The following is a 24,484-nucleotide window of genomic DNA, read 5'->3' as shown; positions in this document are numbered from 1 at the left end:
AAAATTCTTCCCACTCCTTTAAAAAAAACAATACTAATCTGAAATGGAGTCTCAGGAAAAAACAAGCAAATATATAGCTACAGATTCTCAAGGTACTTTCCCAGGAAGTCCTGTGCACTGCATGAGTAAAGTGACAGGTGAAATAATCCTTAAACCATACAAGAAACAGTCTTCCAAAGAGCTCAAAATATTTGTGTATGGATTAAAGGTTCTCGATTCTTACAAGATCCCCATTTAGTAGACACAGCACTAATTATACTTTGCTAATGGGGCAAAAAAGGATCCTGTCTTGGCACCAAAATCTTGCAAAAAGTAGAGATTTCCTCAAGAATTAATAGGTACTAATTCTTCTAAGTCCCTACATTTTGTTTCTGTGCAATGTTAAAAAAGAATATACACTGAAAACAAGAAGAAAAATCCTAAATATCTAAATGACCACTAGGCAAGACAAAGTATCTATAAAATGAAAACTCTCATACAAGACTTTAAAAAACACTACTACCATCTGCATTATTACTGTTATTACTAATTACCAGTATATCAGTACACTGAAGTCAGAAACACAATATATGCACTTTCTTTGCTTGATTCCCCAAGTAACAGATTATATAGCTTAAACAAAGAACTTAATTTCTACAGGCTCATAAACTTTAGTACTTAACTGCCAGGATTTTTTGGAAAATTTTACAAAGCACTCTGGATCTCAACCAATATTATTTCTTTGCTCTTTGCATATACAGTTAAAAGTACTACCATGGTTATTAACAAAGAAGAAAAGCAGGCGACTCCCACAAATAGAAAAGTAAAATACTATAACACCATGGAAAAAAAAAACCTATTTAAGTGCATTAAACCTGAGGTAAGAACACATTTAAACAACATAACAGCCATTTACCTTCACTGAATTCATTTAGCAACTCTTCCTTGGTCCAATTACATGAGGTTATTAGAAAAAAGCCTTTCACTTTCAACACCCTGGAGAGAGATTTCACATATTGCTTCCTCTTTTCAATTGCATTGTCAGGATTAAGGCTTATGGCATCAAAAGTCCCTTTGTCAATACAAATATGAAATCCAGACAGTTTTGTGGAAGGATTCAAAAAGTCTTCTACCTATATTAAAAATCAATGTCTATGTGAGAACAATTCACACACAATATTTACTGAATTTAAGTAACAATCTGTAAAAAGTTACAGATAAAAAGAGCAATTACTTATGATGGCATTTTACATATAATAAACATTTGCAACTTTATAGCTAACTTTTATGTGCTTCATTCCAAGATCATTAAAGCTAAGATTAGTAAGCAAGACTGACAGTGTTTCCTGGACATTCCAAATCTCTACAAATTTGGAAACAAATCAAAGCCAGGTGTATTGCCTAATAATACCAGCACATAAATGGGGCTCACAAGCCTGGTTTATGAAAAAGTTATTTCTGTCGAAAAAAAGAATATTTGAAATATTTTTTAAATGACAAAAAAATATCTGGAACTCAAACAAGGCACTTGAAATAAGATGATTTTTAGCTGACATTACTAGCTGTATGACCTGAGGTAAACATGGTAAATCAAAAGTTCTTTTGCCTTGACTCAGCAGCTTACAAAGCAACTAATGGATACAATGAATGGCACAAAGCTTAAGAAATTAAAGGACTGTTTAAGCTGGAATTACTTAACTTTATAAATATCATGCACTTCAGATTTTGAAAGTCATGTATCAGCATCTCACTCATTTTCAATAACTTCAATAACTTACTGATACTTTAGAAGCATTTGAAATAGTGATCTGCCTCAACTTCATAAAATATTCAAAATAATTTGCCAACAAACTTAATTCTGAAAAGCTGCTTTGAAAAAGTAATTAAGCAATTAGCTCGTGATTATTCATATAAACTTAAAATAATCATAAATAGTGTATTATCTGAAACTCTTATTGTTTGACTTGAAAATGTATATTGCATGTTTACATACATTTGAACATAGGTTTCCTGCCCCTGCCTCACATCAAAGTATTCATTACACCTGAAGCAAAACAATGACTACCACTCTTAAGAGCGAAGTTTGGAGAAGTTCCTATCCTAAATGCCTATATAAAAGTATTCATTTAGTGGGACTTCCCTGGTGGCGCAGTGGTTAAGAATCTGCCTGCCAATGCAGGGGACCTGGGTTCGAGCCCTGGTCCAGGAGGATCCCACATGCTGTGGAGCAACTAAGCCCATGCGCCACAACTACTGAGCCTGTGCTCTAGAGCCCACGCGAGCCACAGCTACTGAAGCCCACATGCCTACAGCCCGTGCTCCACAACGAAAAGCCACCACAGTGAGAAGCCCACGCACTGCAACAAAGAGAAGCCCCCACTCACTGCAACTAGAGAAAGCCCACGTGCAGCAACGAAGACCCAACACAGCCAAAAATAAATAAATGAATAAATAAAAAAATAAATTTATAAAAAAAGTATTCATTTATTCAACAGATATTTCATAGACACCTATTATATGCAGGAACTTTACAGGCCCTGGGACTGTAACTGCAAAGAAAGCAAAACAGGTCCCTGTATGAGAATATATCTCATGTTCTCTAAAAGGAGAGGCAAGCAATAAATAAGCTAACCAAATTATTTCAGATAAAGTGCTATGAAGAAAAAAAAAGAATAATGAAGACAGTGAGTGACTGGGAAGAGAAATGTTTTGGAAAAGGTAGTCAGGCAAGACCTCTTTAAGAAGGCGATATTTGAGCAGAGATCAGAATGCTGAGAATGAGCCAAACAAACTGAGATCTGGGGCAAGAACATTCTGGACAGAGAGCAGCAGGTATAAAGACTGGAGAAAAACAGGGCTGACATGTATCAGGAGCAGAAAGAAAGCCAGTGTGACTGGGGTACTGGTGATAAAGAAGGAAAGAGGTAAGAAACGAGGGGCTTTGTAAGGCTGGGTGGGCGTTCAGATCCCATTCTGAGTGCAACGGGGAAGCCCTTGGAGGCTTGTGAGCAAGGAAGTGACACAAGCTGATTTATATTTTAAAAACTAACTCTGGGTACCCTGTGGTAATGGACAGCAGGGCGGCAAGAGTGGAAACAGGAAGGCTAAGTAAGAGGCTACTACAGTCATCTAAGTGAGAAATGATGGTGGCTTAGATCTGGGAGGTAGCAGTGGAAATATCAAGAAATGATCACATTCCTGATATACTCTGAAGATAAAACCAACAAAATTGGCTATAGGATTTGTTGTTGTTGTTGGCGCCTTGAGGCTTTCAGGATCCTAGTTCTCCAACGGGGAGTGAACCCGGACCACAGTAGTAAAAGCGCCAAGTCCTAACCACTGGACTGCCAGGGAATTCCCTGTTATAGGATTTAAAGGAAAGAGTGGGGTAGGGGATGGGAGGTGCGTGAGAAGTTTAAGGAAGAAACCAAGAGTTTCACTTTGGACCAATTAAGAGACTTTTAGCTATCCAAGTGGAACTATAGAATAAGCAGTGTTTATATAATTCTAGAGCTCAAAGGAGAAGACTGGGATAAAAATATAAATGCAAGAGTCATCATCTCGGGCTTCCCTGGTGGCGCAGTGGTTGAGAGTCCACCTGCCGATGCAGGGGACACGGGGTCGTGCCCTGGTCCGGGAAGATCCCACATGCTGCGGAGCGGCTGGGCCCGTGAGCCATGGCCGCTGAGCCTGCTCGTCCGGAGCCTGTGCTCCGCAATGGGAGAGGCCACTACAGTGAGAGGCCCGCGTACGGCAAAACAAACAAAAAAAAAAGAGTCATCATCTCCTCACAGATCAGAGGGCAAAACATAAACTGAGTAATCTTTGGTGGCATTATACTACTTTAGGCATTTACAACTTTTTGATCTAGTTAATCCAAAGTTAGCTATTATTTGTGTGTATTTGCAAAAAAAAAAAAAGAGCGAGAGAAAGAATAAACATACTTGCACACAAGGAAGAGGAGAAAATAACTTTCCCAAACTGACTAGACTGAAAATTTTAATACTGTCACTTAAAAAGTATCATTTTGGATTATTTATGATTGACCCTTAATTTATGAGCTCAAAGATGTCAGCAAATTAATATACTTCAGAAACATTTAAACTTTATAACTTATTACAAATAAAAATAAGTTACAGTAATATAAATAATAGTTACCTTCAACTTAATGTTAGATAAACCTTCTTTCTCTATAATATTTCCAGAAAGTTGTATTGCAGAGGGAGAGTAATCAATTCCAGTAATATTAGAGAAACCAAATTTTGCCTAGGGACAGAGAAATAATATTATACTTTAGTTTTCAGAAGTTTTAAATACTGTTTTACCTATGAATTATATTATTCCTTTAGGACTGGGGCTGTTTTTTTTTTTTAATATATCAAATGACATATACTATCCAATAATCTAAAATGTTTAAATTTTATTGTAGAATCTAAATAGAAACTAAAAGTTTAAATTTATATAATGTGACAATTTATTCTTTTATAATATTTGATTTCTTTCTCAAAAGGAAATTCATTTTCTTAAAGACAACGAGAATATATGTGTATTTCGGCCCTAAAGCAGAAAAATGTAGTATTAACTTCTAATGCTGATATGCTTTAATTCACACAAAAATCTGTCATAGATTTTACTTAACACAATTAAGTTACATGAATAAATTAAATGCGTATGTAATAAGTTCTTGCTTTTAAAAATTTTCCTTCAGTGTACTTATAAATCATGCAATTCTCCACCAACCATGTGATCATTAACCATCTTACATTTGTATAGTATTTTTCGTTTTTGAAATATTTCATACATTCCAATAGACCTTTACAAAAAACCTGTGAGATAAATTGGGCAGGTATTAATACCCCCAAAGTGTTAAAGAAAGCTCACTGGACTTAAGAGGTTTGAGACTAAACCTGCCGTCCAGCTGTTTACTAACAATATCAACCCATCTAAGGGTGTGTGGAGCCTGAGGCAGAAGCATGATGGCCTCTGGTCTTCACCTCTAACTATGCTGAACATTGTAAGACCAATCAGACTAAAGAAAATATCAAAGGAAGTTTGAAGAAGAACAGAAGTTGCATAGTAGAGTGTAGCCTGAAATTCTCTTCCAGCTCTTCACCATTTACTAAATGGTTACTTCCTTCAAAACTACTTAACCTACTCCAACACCATCCATTTAAGACTTATTTAGACTTTTCAACCTTAAGTGACTGATTCCTAATCTAAACTCAATTAACACAACAATCATTTTCCGCAGGGCATTTTGCTCCCTTTGATCATTTTTATTTTTAGTCTCAAGGTCTAATATCCCTTCTTTGATGCCAACCTCCTATTCTTTTAGTGATCTCAATCCATATTCTTCAAGATCTTCATTTTCTCCCAGTTTCCCTCATTTATCAGACCTAGAATGCAGGATGATTCTATTAATTGACTCTTACCAGTTCCTTCTTCTCCAAGCCTGTTTATTCTTCCCTTAGAATTTATAAAAATCATATGTAGATGTTTTAAGTTTCTAGAACAATCATCCTCAAACTACTGCCAACATTTTTCACATTCAATTTCTGGCACTCAGTGAGAAATAAGCAGACATTCAAGGAAATAATAAATGACCAAAAACCAAAGGGAAAAAACTTACATTAGAAAAAGACCCACAGGAGAATCAAATAAAAGAATGATCAGAAACATATTTAAAAAACTGAAATAAATGACAATTTGGAGAATTGTGACAGAGAACTGAAAACTATAACAAACAAACATACAAATAAGAGAATTTTAAAATGCAATGATTAAATTAAGATACTCAAGGATGGACTTGATAGGAGATTGGACGCACACACAAAATAGTGAAGTGGAAGAAAAGTCAGAATACCACTTTAAGCACAGAATGACAGAAGGATGGAAAATTAAAAACAGGAAAGAACATAAAAGACATAATATGGCACAGAGTATAAGATCTAAATATATATAATAGAAGTCTTAGAAAAAGAGGAAATAAGAATAGGGCAGAAGAGAAAATGACATATGACTGAGAACTTTCTAATTTTGAAAAAGGATCCCAAGCCACAGATTCAAGAAGCACTATAAACTCAAGGCATGATAAAAACAAAGATAGTATAGTATAATATATATCTGATAAAACATATAATTTATATTATATACAAATAGTATAATATATCTGATGAAAACCAAAATCAGAAAAATCTCAAAAGCATTCAGGGAGTGGGGTGGGGGATACAATGCGACAGATTACCTGCAAAATACCAACAGTAAGACTGACAGCTGGCCATAAGTCATAAAGAATGGAAGCCAGAAAACAACAAAAGGAAAATGCCAATCTAAAATTATATCCAGCAAAAAAAACAAAAAAGTATGTGTGTGTGTGTGTGTGTGTGTGTGTGTGTATCCATCAAAAATGTAGGTGGTCACTGAAAAAGCACCGAATATAAGCAATGACTGTTAGCATGACAAAAATACAGAAAACTAAACATTATGTGTCACATAGGCAAATATACATGACCACCTATTAAATTTACTTGTTTTAAAAAAACTGAATTTGATAAAAATCTATGGATCAGAGGTAAAGAAACTTTTTCTTTAAAGGAACAGAGCATAAATATTTTACACTTTTCCAGTCATACAATCCCTGTCACAACTACTCAACTCTACTACTGTAGCACATAAGCAGCTACAGACAAAGCTGTATTCCAAGAAATATTTATAAAAACAGGGGAAGCCTAGATTTGACTGATAAACTATAGTTTGCTGACCCTTATTCTAGATTTAACTTCCAACCCACAGAAAACACAGGGGACAGAAAACATGTTAAATAATACTACAGAGATGCAATTAGAAAGTCCACACTGTGGTAAATCATTTGGGACTAATAAACTACCTTCTACAACAAATAAATCACCAAGTTACATAAAGAAAAAGTGTAGGGAGAACTTAAAAGAGCCTTCGGAGACTATCAGCCAACTGCAATATGTGGACTCAATAACAGAATGGAAATGACAGAAGAAAAGTCAGTGAACTTGAAGACACATCAATACTAGTTATCAAATCTAATCAACAGAGAAAAATAATCGGAAAAGAATGAACAGGTCCTAAAGCTTCAGGGACCTGTGGGACAATACAAAGAGGCTTAACGTTGATGTTTACAGACTCTCAAAAGGAAAGGAGAATGTGATTCAGAGGAAAAAAAAAAAATTGAAAACATCCCAAATTTGGCAAAAGACTTAAGTTCTCAGATTCAAAAAGCTCAGTGAACCCCAAACAGAATAAGGAGAAAGAAATCCAAGCAGCAGTACATCATAATTAAACTGGTAAAAACTAAAAGACAATGGAAAAAATCTTGAAAGCATCTAGAAAACTGATGCATTACTTACAGGAACACAACAATTCAGATGACTGCAGATTTCTCATCAAAAACTATGGAGGTCACACAACATTTTTAAAGTACTGAAAGAACAGTTAATTCAGAATTCTATATTCAGCAAAAACATCCCTCAGGAATGAAGGTGAGATAAAGACATTCTCAGTTGAAGAAACACTAAGAAAATTTCTTGCCAGGAAAGCTGCTCTAAAATCATTCCTGAAGGAAGTTCTTTAGACAGAAGGTAAATAATACCAAAACAAACGAACAAACAAACTTGGAAGATCAGGAATGAAGAAACAAGCTGCAAAAGTAAATATCTGTGTTAACATAATTAACTACTATTCTCCTTTGAAAGGAAACATTATAGCATTATCCTACAGGATTTTCAATGTAAAGGTAATATTTAAGACAACTGCAATATAAAGAAGGGAAGATTAAAAAACTCACAGGTGGTTAAGGTTTTCACATACCACATGGAACGGTAAAACACTGATTCTAAGTAGATTGTGTAAATAAAGTATGTATATTATAATCGTACAGCAACCACTAAAAAAGCCAAAAAGATACAGTCATTACAGCAACCACTAAAGAAACTATACAAAGACATTTATACAACTAGATATATCTAATTAAAATGGAATACTAAGAAATGTCCAAATAAAGCAAAATAAGCAGGAAAGGAGAAAGGGAAGAATGAAAAAACAGAGGTAACAAAAAGAAAAGAAATAATAAAATGGTAGACCTAAATCCAAATATCCTAAATATACCAATTAAAGGATAGAGATTATTAGAAAGGATAAAAAAACATGACCCAACTATATGCTGGCTACAAGAAAGTCACTTCAAATATAATGATATAGGTTGGTTCAAAGAGAAAGAATAGAAAAGGATATACCATGCAAAAACTCATTTTGGCCTGCGTACCAAAAAAAAAAAGCAAAAACTCATTTTAAAAAGTTGAACTTCACACCCACAAGGATGGTTACAATCAAAAAGATAATAAAAAGCTTTGGTGAGAATATGGAAAAACTGGAACTCACATACAGTGCGCACGGAAGTGTATAATGGTGTAGCCACTGTGAAAACAGTCTAGCAGTTTCTCAAAAGGTTAAATATAGAGTAACCATATGAACCTGGGTATATACCCAAGAGAAATGAAAATATATGTCCATACAAAAACTTATACATGAATTTTCACAGCAGCATTTTTCATAATAGCCGAAAAGCAGAAACAACTTAAATGTCCATCAGCTGGCGAGTGGATAAACAAAATGTGGTAAACCCATCCAACAGAATATTAATTGGACAAGAGGAAAGAGTATTGATACATGCTACAGTATGGATGAACTTTGAGAACATTATGTTAAATGAAAGAAGCCAGACACAAAAGACTACATATTGATGATTCCATTTATATGAAATGCCCACAATAGACAAATCCACAAACACAGAATGTAGATTAGTGGTTGCCAGGGGTTGAAGGGAATGGGGAATAAGGAGTGAACGATAATGAATATAGGGTTTCTTCTTGGGGTGATGAAAATCTTCAGGAATTAAAATAGTGGCGATGGTTGTACAAATTTGTGAATATACTAAAAACCACTTTCAAAGGGTAGATTTTATGGTATGTGGATTATATCTCAATTTTTTAAAAAAGCTGGAGTGGCTTTATTATTAGCATCAAAGTAAAATCAAAGTAAAGAAAACTACCAATGTTAAAGAGGAACATTATACAATAAATGGGTCAATTCATCAATACACAAACACATAAAATCCTAAATGTGTGACCTCTGAACAACAGAGTTTGAAAATACATGTAGCAAAAACTGACAGAAATAAAAGTTAAAATAGACAAATCTACCAATACGGTCAGACACTTCAACATTACTATTTCCATAATTAATAGCACTAATAGACAGAAAATCAGTAAAGGTATAGAAATGAACAACACCATCAAACACCATAAGTCTAGTTAACATATACAGAATACTCTATCCAGTAACAGCAGAATACACATTTTTTTCAAGTGCACATGAAACATTCACCAAGATGGATATATCCTGGATCATAAAACAAAGTAACACATTTAAAAGAATTTAAATCATACAAAGTATGTTCTCTGACATAATCGAATTAGACTAGAAGTCAAAAGCAGAAAGAGAAAAATCCACAACATGTGGAAATTAAACAACAGAATTCTAAATAATCTGGATCAAAGAAGAAAATTAGAGAATTCCCTGGTGGTCCAGTGGTTAGGACTCCACACTTTTCACAGCCAGGGGCCCGGGTTCAATCCCTGGTTGGGGAACTAAGATCCTGCAAGACTCACGGCACAGCCAAAAAAAAAGAAGAAAATAAAAATACAGCATATCAAATTTGTGCGGTGCAGGAGCACCTACAGAAAAATTTATAGCACTTATATCATTAAATGTTTACATGAGAAAAGAAGGAAAGTCCCAAATCAATAATCTAAGCTTCTACCTTAAGAAGCTAGAAAAAAAGAGCAAGAATAAATTAAAAGCAAAAAGAATGAAAAAATAATAAAATTAAGAGCAGAACCCATTGAAACTGAAACATAAAAGCAATAGAGAAAGTCAATGAAAACAAAAGCAACTTTTTATAAAAGATAGAAAAAATGAATCTCTAGCATCACTATCAAAGAAAAAGAGAGAGAAGACACAAGTTACCAACATTAGGAATGAACAAGGGGATTTCAATACAGACCCAACAGACTTTAAAAGGACAATAAGAGAATACTGTGCAGAACTCTATACACACAAATTCACAATGGACTAATTCCTCAAAAACCACAAACCACGCAAACTCACTCAAATGAAATAAATAACCTAAATAGGACTGTGACTATTAAAGAAATTTTATTCATATTTTAAACCTTCAGAAAAGAAATTTCCGGGTTAAATGGTTTAATTGCAAATTCTACCAAACACTCAAGAAGAAATAACACTAGTGCTACACAATATCTTAAAAAATTTAAAAAGGAGGGAATTCTTCCCCACTCATTTTATAAGGCCATCAATGCCCTGAGACCAAAACCAAATAAAGATAATACAGGACTGCAGGGAAACTGCAGACCAATATCCCTCAGGAATACAGATGTAGGGAATTCCCTGGCAGTCCAGTGGTTAAGACTTCACCTTCCAATGAAGGGGGTATGGGTTCAATTCCTGGTCGAGCTAAGATCCCACATGCCTAGTGGCCAAAAAACCAAAACATAAAACAGAAAACAACACTGTAACAAATTCAATAGAGACTTTAAAAATGGTCCACATCAAAAAAATCTCTTTTTAAAATTAATTAATTTATTTGGTTGTGCCAGGTCTTAGTTGTGGCAGGCAGGCTCCTTAGTTGTGGCATGCGAACTCTTAGTTGTGGCATGCATGTGGGATCTAGTTCCCTGACCAGGGATCCAACCCGGGTCCCCTTGCACTGGGAGCGCAGAGTCTTATCCACTGCACCACCAGGGAAGTCCCCAAAAAAAAGCTTAAAAAAAATACAGATTTAAAAGTTCTCAACAAAATAGTAACAAATTGAATCTAGCAATACAGAAACAGAATTATACATTATGACCAAATGGGGCTTATTCCACAAGTGCAATACTGGTTCAATATCTGAAAATCAATTAATATAATCCACCATATTAACAGTCTAAAGAAAAAACACCTCATGATTATATTCACTAATGCAAAAAAATTTTATTTTATTTTATTATTTTTTTAACGAAATTCAAGAAATACGTCCTAAAAATACAAGGGAACTTCTTCAACCTGATAAAGGGCATCTAATAAAATCCTGCAGCTAACATCATCCGTAATGGTGAAAAACTGAAGACTTTCCCCCTAAGATGGGAACAAGGCAGGAATGTGCCATCACCAGTCCTAGTCAATACCATATTGGAAGACCTAGGTAGTGTAATCAGGCAAGAAAAAAAAAGGCATGCATATTGGAAAGAATGAAATAAAACTGTCCCCATTCACAAATGGCATGACTGTCTACATAGAAAATCCCAGAAAATCCACTTAAACCTCCTAGAACTAATAATATGCAAGATTACAGGATACAAAGGCAACACAAAAATCAACCATATTTCTAGCAATAAACGATTGGAAACTGAATTTCAAAAAGCAATACCATTTTAAATACTCCAAAAACAAATATATAGGTATAAGTCTAAAAAATATGCACAGGATCTGCATGCTGAATGAAAACCAAAAAATGCTGAGGAAAGAAATCCAGGAAGACCTAAATGAATGAAGAGAGACACTATGTTCATAAACTGGAAGACTCAAGATAGTAAAGATGTTGATTCTCCTCAAATCACAGATTTAGCTCAATTTCAATGAAATTTTCAACATGGATTCTTTTGTAGATATTTACAAACTAATTCTTAAATTTATTTGGAAAGGTAAAGGAACTAGAATGGCCAATACAACATTTGAAAAAGAATAAAGTTGAGAGACTCACACTACCCAACTTTTAAGATTTACTAAAAAGCTACACTAATCAAGATAGCATCCAGAGGATGTCACCATGAATTCTTCCAAACATTTAAGAAAGAAACAAAACTAATCTTACAAAAATCCTCTGAAAAAAATAAAAACAGAGACAAGTCTCACCTCATTTTATCAGACCAGCATAACCTTGACACAAAAACTTTACATTAAAATTGCAAGTAAGCACAACTGGACAGCCCGCATGCCTCAACGAAAGATCCCGCATGCCGCAACTAAGACCCTATGCAGCCAAAAATAAAGTAAATAAATATTTTTAAAAATAAAATTGCAAGTAAGGAAAATTACTGGCTAATCTCTCTCATGAAGCTATATAATTCCTAAGTAGAATACTACCAAATCAAATCCAACAATATATGAAAAGGATAATACATCACAATCAAACTTGGTTTACTTCAGGAACGGAAATTTTTTATAACATTGAACAATCACTACAATTATCTCAATAAAAATGTCAATAAAAAAAAACTGGGCTTCCCTGGTGGCACAGTGGTTGAGAGTCCGCCTGCCAATGCAGGGGACACGGGTTCGAGCCCTGGTCCAGGAAGATCCTACATGCCGCAGAGCAACTAAGCCCGTGCGCCACAACTACTGAGCCTGTGCTCTAGAGCCCGTGAGCCGCAACTACTGAGCCTGCGTGCCACAACTACTGAAGCCCACGCACCTAGAGCCCGTGCTCTGCAACAAGACAAGCCACCTCAATGAGAAGCCCGCACACCATCACAAAGAGTAGCCCCCGCTCACCGCAACTAGAGAAAGCCCGCACACAGCAACGAAGACCCAACGCAGCCAAAAATAAATAAATAAATTTTTTAAATTGAGGACCCCCACCAAAATCAATCAGTTCAACTCTAACAGAATCAAGAAGAAAAATCATCTGATCATATCAATGAATATTAAAGAAAGCAACTGATCGAGTTCAACAACCCAACCATTATGATTAAAAACTCTTAACAAACTAGAATATAAAGGAACAGCCTCAATCTGGATGACTACCTGTAAAAACCTAGAGCTAACATCATATTTAACAGTGAAATATTAGAAGCTTTCCTCTTCTAATAGGCAGTGTTAGAAGGCTATCTGCCTTCACAATTTCTATTCAATGTTGACCTAGAGACTGCACAGCATTTTAATAAACAAAATATTAAGAATGGAATAGAAGAAATACAAGTACTATTTACACATGACATTACAGTCTTTATAGAAAATCCAAAAGAATCTATAAATAAATAATTAGAATTAATGTGTGACTTACTGGATACAAGATCAATATAAAAATCTGTTGTACTTATACATAGCAGCAATAAACTATTAGAAAATAAAATTTAAAAGCATAACAATAATAGTCACAACAACAAAAAAATCTAGGAATCAACCAAGGAAAAATACTGGTTGGCCAAAAAGTTGTTCTGGTTATTTGGGGGTTTTTTTAATATATTTTTTAATTTATTTTTGGCTGCGTTGGGTCTTCGTTGCTGTGTGCGGGCTTTCTCTAGTTGCGGTGGGCAGGGGCTACTCTTCGTTGTGGTGCGCAGGCTTCTCATTGAGGTGGCTTCTCTTGTTGCGGAGCACGGGCTCTAGGCGCGCGGGCTTCAGTAGTTGTGGCGCGCAGGCTCAGCAGTTGTGGCACACAGGCTTAGTTGCTCCGTGGCACGTGGGATCTTCCCAGACCAGGGCTCGAACCCATGTCCCCTGCACTGGCAGGCGGATTCTTAACCACTGCGCCACCAGGGAAGTCCCTGTTTGGTTTTAAGTAAAAATAAGACACATTTTTCATTTTCACCAAGAACTTTATTGAACAATGTATTCATTAACCGAGCAAACTTTTTGGCCAACCCAATATATAAGATCTCTGTACAGAAAATCTCTATACAGACAAAATACTACTGAGAGAAAATTAAGAACTAAATAAATGGAGGAATACATCATGTTCATGGATTCACTCGATACTATAAACATGTAAATCCTCCTCAAACTGATCCATAAATTCAATACAATCCTAATCAAAATCCCAGGGTGGGTTTTGTTTTTTTCCTGAAAAGTGATGATTCTAAAATTTAAATAAATATGCAAAGAGCTAACTAACAACATACAAGACAACAATGGAAAAGCTATCAAAGTCAGAGACCTTACGTTAACCAAATGGGGAGACTTGTCCAGTAATTAGGACAATTTGGCATTGGCATAAGGATAAACAAACAGACCCAAAGGAATAGAACAGAGGATCCAGAAACAGACCCAAACACATACTATTACTGGACTTACGACAGAGGCACCCCTACAGTGCAGTGGGGGAAAGAGCAGACATTTCAATAAGTGGTGCTGGGTTATCTGAATATTCATAGGTTAAAAAAAAAATAAACCTTGACTCTACCTCACAACATACACAGCAATTAATTGGGACCTAAATGTGAAAAGGAAAAGAACAAAGTTTCTAGAAAAACATATAGGAAAATATCATTTTGACTCTGGGTAGGCAGATTTACTACACAATATTCAAAAGCACTAACCATTTTTAAATGCTATATTAAACTTTAGTAAAATTAAAGAACTTCTGTTCATCAAAAGACACTATTACAGGGACTTCCCTGGTGGTCCAGCGGTTAAGATTCCAAGCTCCCAATGCAGGGGGCCTGGGTTCGATTCCTGGTCAGGGAACTTGATCCCTCATGCCGCAACTAAAAAGATCCCGCGTGACACAAGGAAACGCGACAAGAAATATCCTGCGCGCTGCAACTAAGACCTGGCGCAGCCAAATAAATAAATAAAAATTTTTTTAAAAGGTACTATTACAGGGCTTCCCTGGTGGCGCAGTGGTTGAGAGTCCGCCTGCCTTTGCAGGGGACACGGGTTCATGCCCCGGTCCGGGAAGATCCCACATGCCGCAGAGCGGCTGGGCCCGCGAGGCATGGCCGCTGAGCCTGCACATCCGGAGCCTGTGCTCCGCAACAGGAGAGGCCACAGCAGTGAGAGGCCCGCGTACCGCAAAAAAAAAAAAAAAAGATACTATTACAAAAGTGAAGAGACAAGCGACACACCAGATACAAAGGTTATATACACAGAATATATAAAAAACTCCTACAAATCAATAAAAGAAAGGCAACCCAATCTTTAAATAAGCGAAAGCTTGAATAGGCATTTCACAAAAAAGAACAGCCAAATAGACAGCATATGAAGATATGCTCAATATCCTTAGACATCAGGGAAATGAGAATAAAACCACAAGATACCACTACACACCTAGCAGAATCACTGAAATTGGATAAGCTGACAAGAGCAGGTGTTGGCAAGGATGTGGAGCTACTAGAATTCTCACACACTGCCAGTAGGAGTGCAAACTAGTGCAACCAATTTGGAAAACTGTCTGGCAGTATTCATAATAACACAGTGCTGGAAATGAGTCAAATGACTATCAACAGGAGGATGAAGGAATAAAATGAATGAATAAATCAATAAATAAATTGTGGTATTTTCATATAGTACAGTACTAACCACAATGAAATGAAGCACTCTAGTGCTACACACAATATGAAAGACCATGGGTAAACCTAACAAAGCCATGCTCAGCAAAAGAAACCATATCAAAAAAGTGCATACCCAAAGATACTACTCACATCAAGTCAACAAGAGGCAAAACTCAATGAAATGGAAAAAGGATAATCTTTTCAACAAATGACGGATGGAACAATTCAACATTCACATACCAAAAAAAATTAACCCCAACCAGTATCTCAAACCTTCTACAAAAATTAATTCAAAACAAATAATAGATCTAAATGTAAAAATTTTAAACTTTTAGAAGAAAACCTAGAAGACCTATGTGACCTTAAGTTAGGCAAAGAGTTCTTTAATATGACAACAAAAGCACGATCCACATACGAAAAAATTAATAAATGTGACTTCATAAAAATGAATTTCTGCTCTTCAGAAGATATTGTTAAAGAGAATGAAAAACAACAAGCGAACAAATGAGAGAAAACATTTGCATATCACATACCTGACAAGGAACTTATATCCACAATACATAAAGAATCCTCAAATCTTAATAAGTTAACAGGCAACCCCATTTAAAAATAGGCCAAAGATTTGAACACACATTTCACCAAAGATATACAGATGGCAAAAGAGCACATGAAAAGGTAATCAAAGTCATTAGGAAAATGCTAATTAAAACCACAATAAGAAACCAGTACAGCTGACATGAAAAATAGCCTAACTTATGATGACAGAAGTCAAAATAATCATTACCTTTAGGAGGGAATGAGTGGGAGGGGACACAAGGGGGCTTCTTCTATGGTGTTAATTATGTTTTCTTTGTTGATCAGGTTGGTGAGTTACACACAATTATTCATTTTGTAAAAGCTGTACACTTATGACCTATTCACTTTTCTACACGGATGTTATACTTTATTCAGTAAGTTCACATTAAAAAAGAAAAAAACTTCCCAAAGCGACTCCACATCTAGGTAGCTTCACCAGTGAATTCTACCAAACATTTAAGGAAGAAAAAACAATTGATAACAAACTCTTTCAAAAAATAGATTCTTGTTTAATGATGTCAGCATAACTTGATACCAAACCCTGACAAGGACACTACAAGAAAGGAAAATTACAGGACAATCTCCCTCATGGACAAAGTTGCAAAAATCCTAAACAAAATATTAACAAAGTGAATCCAGTAATATATATATATAAGTTGGGTTTATTCCAGAAATGCACTTAACATTTGAAAATGATCAATGTAATTCACCTACATGAATAAAGGAAAAAATTCATATGGTTACCTCAACAGATACAGGAAAAACATTTAATCAACAACAACACACACCGTTAGCAAAGGAGAAAAACATTTAATCAACAACAACACACACCGTTAGCAAATCTGAAGTCTGATAACAGAGTTATCTACAAAACTAACTTACAAGATAACATCATACCTAACAGTGAAACACTGAACGTATTCTCTGAAAAGGGCGGAAAAAGACAAGGATGCCTTCTGTCACCACTTCTTTTCAACATTCTCCCAAAGGTCCCAAACAGTGTAATAAGGGGGGAAAAGTTACAAAGGATTGGAAAGGAAGAAATAAAACTATCATTATTTATAGTTTGCCTAATTATATATGTAGAAAATATAAAAGAATCTATAGTTAAACTATTAGTCTAAAAGGATAAATCATTAACCTCTACAAGTGAGCTATTAGAATCCGAAAGTATCTACAGGTAAACAACAGAGTGAATAAATAAAATTGTGGTATAATTGTACAAAGGATTCATATACAGCAACAAAAACGAATGAACTGCTATGTACAAGTTGAGTGAATCTCACAGAATGTTGACTGAAAGACACCAGAAAGAACACACTGAAGGCTTCCATTTATATCGAAAACAGACAAATTAATCAATGATGTTAAAACTCCTTGTAGTTGCCTTTAGAGAGGAAGGAGGAGCAATTTAGAGGATTATCAGGGAGTTTAAGGGGGGCTTCTAGAGTCTGTAATATTCTGTTTCTTGATTAGGGTGATAGGTGTGTTCACTTTGTAATAATTAATTGAGCCATACTCTTTTGGTTTGCGCACTTTAATGTAGTTATGCTGCACCTCGTTTCAAAAAAATTTATTACAATTTTTTCTAATCACATTTCACTGCTTGAAACATTTTAACGGCTCCCCATAGACTAAGAGTAAAATCTAAGCTCTTAGGCATGGCATATGATATGGCTCCTACCTTTAATCTAAACCTCATCTCTATCTCACACATACACTTTATATTCTAATTTACCAAATTATTTATAGGGCCAGAACCTTCATGCCTTTAGATAATGTTTCCACTTCTTGAAATTCTCTCCCTCTTTACACTCTACCCACACTCAACACAATTTCCACCCAACTTGCATATTAGCTCCTCCAAGACCCTTCTTATCCCTCTTCCCCAAATCACTCCCTTTCCTATACTCAGTATATCTATTATTGCATACATCAAGCTACAGCATTAGCTATTTATGTCTATGTCAGTCTATCCTCTATTGTACTGTGAACAACTCAAGCACAAGGTCTAAATTTTCATACTGCCAGTGCCTACCACAAGGCTTGACAGGTGGTAGTCACTTAGCAAGTTTCACTGTTACGTATATAACCTTACAAGCTGAAACAGTAAAACTATCTAGGATGAAGCCTAAGTCTTACACCTCCTCCACAGCACTCGGCAGAGCAATGATACACTACAGGCATTAACGGTGATGGTTTAGCTAGTAGTAGAACCTGTACCAAAACTCAGTTCCATGGACAAAATGCTCTTTTCAAAGCATATGCAAAACACTCTTCAAAAACCATATGCTCACCTAAGAAAAGGGATGTATGTCCTACTGGAAATGTAAAAAAAATCATCATCCTTTTATACATACAGATTTCCAGAGTTTTGAGCTAGAAGAAACCAACAGAAATCACCTAGTCAAAATCTTTAGGAAAGAACTGAAGTCCAGAAAAAAAAGTGGCTTGCTCAAGGTTGAGACAATAGCAAGAAGGGCCAAGACTAGGACTCAGATCCCCTGGCTTCTCACTTAGTGCTTTCTCACAGCCCATGCAGCCTCCCTTTTGTACCATGTGACTTCTCAAGGTAAGTGGTACGACTACTTTACTACTTTGGATTTAGATAGCTAGTATCCTCAATTGCAAGATTTTTTTCTTAATTTCATTTTTAAATTTGGTTCTAACACATGAATACTAATAGTACCAACAAGTTCAACCAGGAAAACACCATTTCCAGTTCCAATATCAAGCACTGAAGCATCCAATGGAATCTTGTGTTTCTGCATCCACCTTATTAGTCGAGTCATACTCTCTTCTCCAAACCTATTAGAAACAGAGAATCAGTTAATCAAATAACAGAGGGATAGAGAACAAAGGTTATAACTACATTACACTCAAGCAGCTTATTCAGTTTGCTCAATTAAGTCTTTTTTGAAAGTAAGAAATAACATCTGTAACTGCTTAATCTTCATCTATACTATTATTCAGAAGAAAACACCCCCAAGAATAGAACAGAATAGCTAAGGTTGGTATGTTACTTATTAATGTTTCTCTACATCAGCATTAACACTTGTACATGTTGGTGGCTAAAACGTGCATTGCTTATTGAAAAAGGGCAGTTATAAAATAAGGGTTATTTCCTAATACTGTCATCAAATTTAAATCTGGGCCATTAAAAGAGAAAAGAGACAGATTCTTTCAATCTACCCACCAAAGCCAGAATCAGTCCAAGGTTCCCAAGATTTCTAGGGTTTCTCTGGGATAAGCACTTAAAAGACACACACACACCTACACAATCTTCTGGATCATAATCCCACTACTTTTTCTAACTTACCAGATTTCTCCTGTATCTCCATATTCTTGGAAAGTTTGCAGTTCTCTCTCATAGACAGCATCCCAACTATATGAATAATCAAATGCAAAGCAAATTATTCAATTAAACTGTATTATGAATTAAAGGCATATTTCTAATACATTACTGGGATAGTTATGACAGAAATTTAAAACATTATTAGTGTTGACAAGTGCACACCGCTCAATCTTTTAACATCCTTGTGTTAAAAGAATGAAAGAAATAAGTTTATACATGTAAAGCACTTACAACAATGCCTGACATTTAAAACGGTGTATGTTTTAGCTTAAAAAATACAAAGACGTATCTGTCCAAGGATCCCTAAGTCCCAAACACAAATCCAAAACTTGACTGTAAAGGCATAGTGTCATTACAGCACTTTTCAGTTTAAAATGTAAAGACACAATAATTTTCTACCAATTAGGTGGTTACTCACAATGGAATTCGCCAAAAATAAGCTCCGCTTAAAGGTTAAGTTTTAAGACACACTCTCACTCCTTTTAAGGACTCCTCCTCCATCAATTGCCGTCTCTTCCTATTTCATGTCTATAGAAGCCCTTCTCCTCCTCCAAGTTACCTCTCATTCTTACCTTTCCCCACAGTCATTCATTCATCCATTAATCCATTAAATAAGTGCTGAGCGTCTGCTTAGGTCAGACCACTTTCTCCTACTCCAAGATGCCCACTATCTCCTCGCTCCCTCCTTACACCATCCCCCCCCACTCCCACCCCTTCCAGCTTCCACGTCCCTGCCCTCGTCCCCTTAACCTTTTCAGCTTCCCAGCCGAGCAGTTCTCCTCCGGCCTCCTACCCTCGCCCACCAGCCGTATTCGTCAGCCCCGCCCACTTTCACCCCACGGGCCCCTTAGACGTCAACCCCTTGAAAAGCCTATTTACAGCCGCCAGTGTAGTCCCTCGGGATTCCATCCCTACGACCCCCGCCCCCGGACCCTCGTCCAAGGCGGCCCTTTAGGCTTCCTCCCGTCACGCCCCCTAAGCTCTCCCCATCTTCCGGGGCCGCCTAGGCCCCATCTCTCCTTCCCCTCCTGCGGCCCAGTCCGGGCAGCGCCGCTCACCCTCCCCTGCCCTGCGCCACACTCACTGCTCTCGGGTGCCCAGCGCAGACGGGGCGAAGCCATCCCCTCGGGGACTGCCCCCTCGAGACCGCGCCGCTGCCCCAGCGCCGCCGTCGTCGTCCGCGCCCTCGCTCATCGCGCTCCTTACCCCGGAGGGCCTTTGGGGCCGCCATAGAGACGTGGCGCGGGCAGAGCGGACGGGCGGGCTGGCGCCTCTAGGAGGCGGGAGTCGGCCCTCTCTACTGCTCCCGGCCCCGGTGGGGGTCCGCAGTCCTGCGCTTTTCCTGCAGCCACCCTGGTCCAGAGTCCCGGATCCCAAAGCCCAGAGTGGGCGGGGCGGGGCCTCGCCTCGGTCCCCACTCTCCCTCCAACCAGCGTCAGATGCACCCCCTTCTTCGAGGTGCCCGCCTAAGCACCACTATATTTGGGGACTGCTGTTCCTAAGGGACTGTTCAAGGTATTGCATTTTGGAAAAAGGCTGGCGGTGGGGGAGCCACACTGAATACCTAAGCCGACACTGCTCAACCCAAATGTACAAATCACCTCATCTCTCCACGTCGTGGGCAGATCTGAGAAATGAGTGGGACAGTCCATCGCATTATTTGGCTTTCCTGCCCAAGGCTAATTTCATTTGCGGCTGGCATTCCGCCTTGCAAATAGCACTCTGGCCTCTTCTGACTTGACGTCACTGGTGGACGAGGGAATTTATGCCCAGTGAAATGAATGCCTTACGACACCCGCCCCCCCCGCCCTCCTCCCCGCCCTCCCAAGTAAGCCAATCACGGGTATCAGAGTGCTAAGTGAGAAGAAAGGTCTAAGTGAAAGTCAAGATGCCTGTCTCAGCTCTGCCCCTAACCAGGCGCCTGGCCCTATCCAAGACTCCTAACCTCTGTGTGCTTCAATTTCCTCACCTGCAGCTCGCTGGTAATAGAATGCTCCCAACCAGTGAATCTGAGATTCATCCACCTCTTGGTGGGACTGATGCTGGAAGTTCTGCAGCATAATGCCAGAGATCTTATGGGCCAAATGTCTGGGGGAACTTCTGTAGCAGCAATGAAATACTGGTAGTCCAATGCCCTAGGCAAGAATCTCAAAGGCTCTTAGCATGGCTGCCTTCCAACCAAAACACATGTTTCCTAGGCCACTTTTCTGTTGACATGGCAGACAGAAGCCCAATAACAAGTCCCTGGAGGTAAGTGGCGTCAACATTTGCCTTTCCAGCTCACAGAAATCCCGATTAAGACCGCATGTGCATCTCCTCTGATGCAAGACGTTCCAAGATCTTCAGGCAACCACTGGTGACAGAATATGGTAAAAGGCAGATGGGAATCTATGTGTATAGTGATTAAAGAACTCAAGAAAGTGCGTAAGTAACCTTATTACAGAGTAATAAAACCACCAGATGCCACGGCCAATTAGTGCTGCCCTGAGCGAATGGTTGTTTTGATTTTTTCTAGACTCGATGCTCAAGAGAGTAAGCTTGAATGTGACTGAGTGGGTCTTAAAAAGTTTTAGGTTCTAATTCAGAAGCACCCATGAAAGACAAGGCCGTCTTCAATCTGATGTCTTGCCAACACTTAAGATGTTTTTGCTGTGTTTGCTGAATGCTATAAACAGTTGTTGGTATGGAGCCCTGGAAAAAACCCATGGTTTATACAGAGTTCCTTCTCTGGCTCCAGGATTACTCTGGGTGTTTAGTTCTGAGGGCTGAATGGGGCACCACCTCTGATCTCCCAGGGCAACAGATTCTTGGTGGGGGGGATGGAGACGCTCGATCCGAGCAGAGCTGCCCATCACCAGGGAGAAGGAGGAATGTGCCAAGGAACACAGTCCCTTCCACCAGGTGCTCGTTCCACAAGGCAGGAGGGAGGCTCTGAGGGTATTCTGGGTTGCCTGTCTCCCTCTCATTCTGCCAATCCCTGCAGCCTGGAACCCTGCTCACCTATAACTTCTCTGAAACTGCTTTCAGGAGTTCTCAAATGCTCCCCAGTTGGCAAAACAATGGTCAAGTTCCAGGCAATTCTGGTTAGGGTTAGAAGGGAAGGATTCTCTGAGAGGGTGGCACTGAGTGAAAACCTAAAAGAGTTTGTCACAGGTGGTATCCCTAGGGAAGCAGAGTGTAAGACTGAGATGAACATGGCAGAAGTTTATTAGGGAGTGCTCTCAAGATCACCACCTATCGGGGAAGAGAGAAGCAGGGTTGGACAGAGGAAGTAGTCAGGCTGGGGTACCATTACGACCGAGCCTCAGTTAACACCCTCTCCCCTGACAGGGCACTGTGAAGCTGGGATGATCCTTTGGAATTTTCAGGTTGGACTGAAGGATGTGAGCCTCTATTCATCTACATTGACCAGGCATTGAATGCTTGTTTGCCCAGAAAAGGAGGATTGACCTTGGGTGATGAGACTCTTCCATGAAGGATAATTCCAGGAGAGGGCTGTCACCTGACAACCTCCCCAGCAGCTGGGAAAATAATGCAATCAGTTGTGCAAGGGGAGATCTGGGTCACACATCACCACATCTAGAGCAGAGATAATAGAGTAAACCTTGCAGCTTTCTGGGAGAAGAGCATTTCAGGCAAAGGGAAGAGTGAGTGCAAAGCCCCTGAGGTAGAATGAGATAGGGGTATCCAGGAAGCAGAAAAAAGACTACTATAGCTGTAGCAGAGTGAACAAACGGGACAGCAGCAGGAAATGAAGGAGTCAGATCATTGTAAGGTTTGGGATTTGACCAAGAAGCAACATGATTTAAATTTAAGTTTTGGGGGGCTCCCCTGGTGGCGCAGTGGTTGAGACTCCGCCTGCCGATGCAGGGGACACGGGTTCGTGCCCCAGTCCGGGAAGATCCCACATGCCGCGGAGCGGCTGGGCCCGTGAGCCATGGCCACTGAGCCTGCGCATCCGGAGCCTGTGCTCCACGACGGGAGAGGCCACAACAGTGAGAGGCCCGCGTACCGCAAAAAAAAAAAAAAAAAAAATTAAGTTTTGGCGTGACAATTTTGGCTGGTATGTTGTGAATAGATTTGGCAGGGAAAGGGTTAAAAGCAGAAGTGGGAACACAGGGTTTCTCAACCTCATTCCATTGACATTTGGGGGGGGGATAATTCTTTGCTGTGAAGGGCTGTCCTATGCATTGTAGGATGTTTAGCAGCTTCGTTGGCCTCTGACCATTAAATACCAGTGGCACCCTACCCCCACCCCCAGTTGTGGCATCCAAAAATGTCTCATTTTTGCCAAATGACCCGTGGGGCAGAATTGCCTCCAGTTCAGACCCCTTGAGTTAGGGGCTGTTACAATGATCTGGGAGAGAGATGAAGATAGCTTGGACCACTGTGATGGGTATGCTAATGGTGAGTTGTATGATTCTGGATATATTTTGAAAACTGCTGATCGATCAAAGGGAACATCAAGAATATTCCAATGTTGTTGGCCTGTGCAACTGTCAAGAAACAGTTCTGTTTGCTGAGTTTGGAAAAAGTGTGGTAGAAGGAGCTTTCTGACAGATTAAAATCCCAGTTTTGAACCTGGAAGATTGAACAAATTGAAGAATAATGATTGGAAAGGTTAGTTCCTTCCCTGAAGTTAGTTGTAGTTCATTTTCACCATTATTTATGTTGATTTTTTTAAATCTTCTTTCCATGATTTTTCATTAAATTTGTCTTCCCTTGCACCCAGAATCCAGTTGCTTCTTAACCTCCAGCGTTACCACCATCTCACTTCAAACCATTGTCATCCAGCGTCTGGATTATTGTGATAGCCTCCCTTCCCCGGCAATATATTTTGGACATTGCAGCCAGAGAGGTCATGTGAAAATTGAAATCACATCATGTTACTTCTAGGTCAAACACAAAACCGTACAGTTGCCCGAATCAACTGCCTCTTTTATCCTTGAGCGTGGCAAATGCTGGCTTTTAATGCTAAAAGTTTCGTTTGTAAAGAGAAAAAACGGTTTGGGGAACTACCAAGAGCTATACAGAAGAGGCAGTGTCTGGGATGCGCAGAGCACGAGACCCACGAGGAGGATACAGTGCTTGGGTCGGTTCTGATCGCGTAAACCTGCACTTCTCAGCCCTCGCTCCCCGGCGCACAGAGCCCTTGGCCTCACCCGCTGAAGACTCCATTTCCCAGGATGCCAAGGGGCGGGGCCGACCGGAA

The 24,484-nt window shown here is 38.6% G+C and overlaps 1 protein-coding gene across 4 annotated transcripts in view; it reads right to left on the bottom strand.

Moving 5' to 3' along the window:
- The window catches only part of EEF1AKMT2 (EEF1A lysine methyltransferase 2), a 73,166-nt gene extending 52,395 nt beyond the window's left edge, over positions 1–20,771 (bottom strand). For 2 of the 4 annotated variants that reach the window (XR_009559258.2, XM_070043843.1), the window contains exons 1-5: positions 20,357–20,759; positions 19,237–19,302; positions 18,611–18,725; positions 4,138–4,245; positions 896–1,112 (exon numbers count right to left, since the gene is read on the bottom strand). Coding sequence is in view for 3 of the 4 variants with exons in the window: in XM_070043843.1 (XP_069899944.1) it covers positions 896–1,112; positions 4,138–4,245; positions 18,611–18,725; positions 19,237–19,302; positions 20,357–20,466 (616 nt within the window). In the remaining variant the exon portion in view is untranslated. Of the gene's footprint in view, positions 1–895; positions 1,113–4,137; positions 4,246–18,606; positions 18,726–19,236; positions 19,303–20,356 lie in introns of all 4 variants that reach the window. The other 2 variants (XM_030832009.3, XM_060286001.2) reach the window with 2 other exon arrangements.
- Between the last annotated feature and the right edge of the window lie 3,713 nt (positions 20,772–24,484).

The sequence above is a fragment of the Globicephala melas genome, chromosome 16 (genome assembly GCF_963455315.2).
Source record: "Globicephala melas chromosome 16, mGloMel1.2, whole genome shotgun sequence".
NCBI classification, from domain to species: domain Eukaryota; kingdom Metazoa; phylum Chordata; class Mammalia; order Artiodactyla; family Delphinidae; genus Globicephala; species Globicephala melas.
This window is presented reverse-complemented; position numbering and strand designations above follow the sequence as displayed.